This window comes from Branchiostoma belcheri, unplaced genomic scaffold, assembly GCF_001625305.1.
Source record: "Branchiostoma belcheri isolate BF01 breed outbred unplaced genomic scaffold, Haploidv18h27 scaffold157, whole genome shotgun sequence".
Lineage (NCBI taxonomy): Eukaryota > Metazoa > Chordata > Leptocardii > Amphioxiformes > Branchiostomatidae > Branchiostoma > Branchiostoma belcheri.
This window is the reverse complement of record NW_017803013.1, coordinates 134,130-136,692: the sequence shown is the minus strand read 5'-3', so window position 1 is coordinate 136,692 and position 2,563 is coordinate 134,130. Positions and strand designations below refer to the sequence as shown.

The 2,563-nt window shown below is 48.1% G+C and overlaps 1 protein-coding gene across 1 annotated transcript in view; it reads right to left on the bottom strand.

Moving 5' to 3' along the window:
• The window catches only part of LOC109465763, a 21,304-nt gene that overhangs the window by 7,843 nt on the left and 10,898 nt on the right, over positions 1-2,563 (bottom strand). Inside the window, exon 5 of the mRNA XM_019763200.1 lies at positions 796-872. Within this exon, the coding sequence (XP_019618759.1) occupies positions 796-872 (77 nt within the window). The remainder of the gene's footprint in view (positions 1-795; positions 873-2,563) is intronic.

Sequence of the window (2,563 nt, the reverse complement as noted above, 5' to 3'; positions counted from 1 at the left end):
GTTATTATTTCGAGCCCTGATGCTTGCACCAACGACTAGATGGCTTTAAACCTTCACCACTTTGCCAAGTAATTAATCCGGTCGTTTGAACAAGAAAATATCGATTTCCAAACCAAAAATAATGAATTCAAGCAACCACGACGCTCCCCTTCAGGGTTAGGGCAGATATTCAATTATTCATTGTTCTTCGCGTAGCTGAGGAGGTCTGGTACTGACGGTCGCTTCCCGGAACTGACGTTTTCCTCGAAGCTCCGGGCTAAAATCAATACTGTGGAATTACCGCAAATGTTGCACTAATGGCGCTCGTCTGGTCCGGAAGGGGGACACAATGAGGAGGGATGGAGGCGGCTTAAATCACGCCAATCTACCACATCACCTCCGGGAGGATGGATGGTTGGGCACGTTACGTTTCTACCGTGATGGTGGCGGCGGGACCTGTCAAAGGGACTCGATACCCAACAGACCCATTAAAGACGTAGCTAATTTGTTGATTGCAATTTGCAGGAACGGGGACACGGAAAGGACCGTTAAATGCTTCCACCATATCTGGTCAGATAGATGCGTCATCCTGACTACCTATATGTCAAAAGTGTTAATATACGCCGATCTCCGCTCTGTTGTACGACCTTTGGCGTTTTTTCATGTTTCTAAGACAGTCAGAATAAGAAGCCCCAGTTGGGTCGTAGACATATTGATTTGCTTCACCGAGCACAACAGTTCCTTGTGATTCTCCCGACGTAAGTTTTAAACATCCCTTCCCCGGTCCCCTCCTTATCACTAGTACATGTGAGTTACCTCTCCATGCTGAGGCCGCTTGCCGCCCTCGATGTGCTCCGGTCTGTAGTACCACAGTAGACTCATCATCATCTCACCTGGAACACACACATAAACATCAACCTTCCGCAAACATCAGCAGTACTGTAACACACACGTCCGTTTTTGTTTTTTTATAAATTTTTTATTGAAACATGCAATGACAAGACGTGGTGGCGACACACTCAAGTTACACTTATATTCATGTTTCCACAATTTCAAGTTCCCCATTTAACTAATCAGAGTCGTTCCTGTAACTGTTGTCCTATTGTTTACCGCAATCTGAATCTAAAGTTCAGGGTTTTGCTCTAAAAATAAGTCACCCAACTGTCCGCCGTGTCCCACTGACAGTTTGCGGAGAGCCTTACCGTCCTCCTGATCCTCCCACAGCGCCGTCACCTTGGCAACGAACGGCAGGTCCTTCTTGCGTGGTCCTGACTTGAGCAGGACCGTGTCCCTCTCCTGTATCAGGTCGTCCTCCCGACACATCCCCCGGTAACACAGCCGCCGCACGGGCTTCCCCTGGGCCTGCAAATATACATGTTAAATAGATCTACTCTTCACAAAAAGGAACAAACTGTCTCTTACAGTAATAAAAACCGTGTAAATCCTAATCATATCCGTTATCATTTTACATCTCCTGTAGCTCGTGGGGATCAGTGAACGTTAACGTTGGCTATCTGAAAGTTTCATATTTTTGTCTACCCACAATAATCAGACTACCGTCTGGTGGGACCATTTTGCTAGTGCCTTCTCCCTCCTGACCTGTAGCCATACATTAGTAAGACTGTCCTGTGCCGGGAAGCGTGCAGAGCCAGGCCGCCAGCCTGTTTGGAACGTGTCCAACTTGTCGAAACGATTATCAGTTTCCCATTCAACCATTCCCAAACGGTAGTAAATCAGGCCCAATGAACTGCACGTGGTGTAATTGTTTTCGTGTCGCGAGACCATAAACGTGTTTTGATTTGCACCACGGCTTACCCGTTTTATGACAAGTTCTGACACGGTTTTTATGTAGCATTCTCTGTCGATGAACACTGCGGCAGCGCCGAGAAGAGAGTTCATAACCGTCCCACATAATCCCGCATCTCTACTTCCTACACACAAGTGTCCGTCACAGTCTGGGAGGAGACAAGCTCTGTACGAATCCTCAAATTATATGGCCTAACTTAAGCCTGTTAGGAATAGATAAGCCTTGGCTCTTCAGTTATTTGACAGAGTTGTTAGATTTGTGGGGGTACGCCGGTTAAGGCATAAAAGGCTTATAAGGAAGTGCCTATAACTAAAGCGACGGTCACAACCCGCCGTACGTGCTTCTGCGTGCTGTCTACGTTCAAAAACGTGGTCAAACGTAGGGCATCCGTGCGTGGTGAGTACCACCTCCGTACGGAATCCTACGGATTTGGGAGCACGCAGACACGCCGTAGAACTTTAAGTGCATGTAAAACTTTTTCTACGTGCGGTCTGCGGATTCACCACCCGTACGTGCGAGTACGAGCGACGCGCGTGCCCCGTACGTGCCGTGCGGAAGAAGCACGTGTGAGTACGGCCTCCTTACGGTAAAGTTGCAATCGCACGGAGATCGTACGTTGTAAGCACGTACAACTCACTTACCACTTGCGCAACGTACGATGCACGCAACCTAGTCTCTACCAGACTCCTTTGCAGGCTGAATAAATAGTAGAAATCGGCAAAGGGGGAAATCATTGGCCAGAGGAGTTGGCCGGCCATAGAGGGTCCAGTTTGCCTG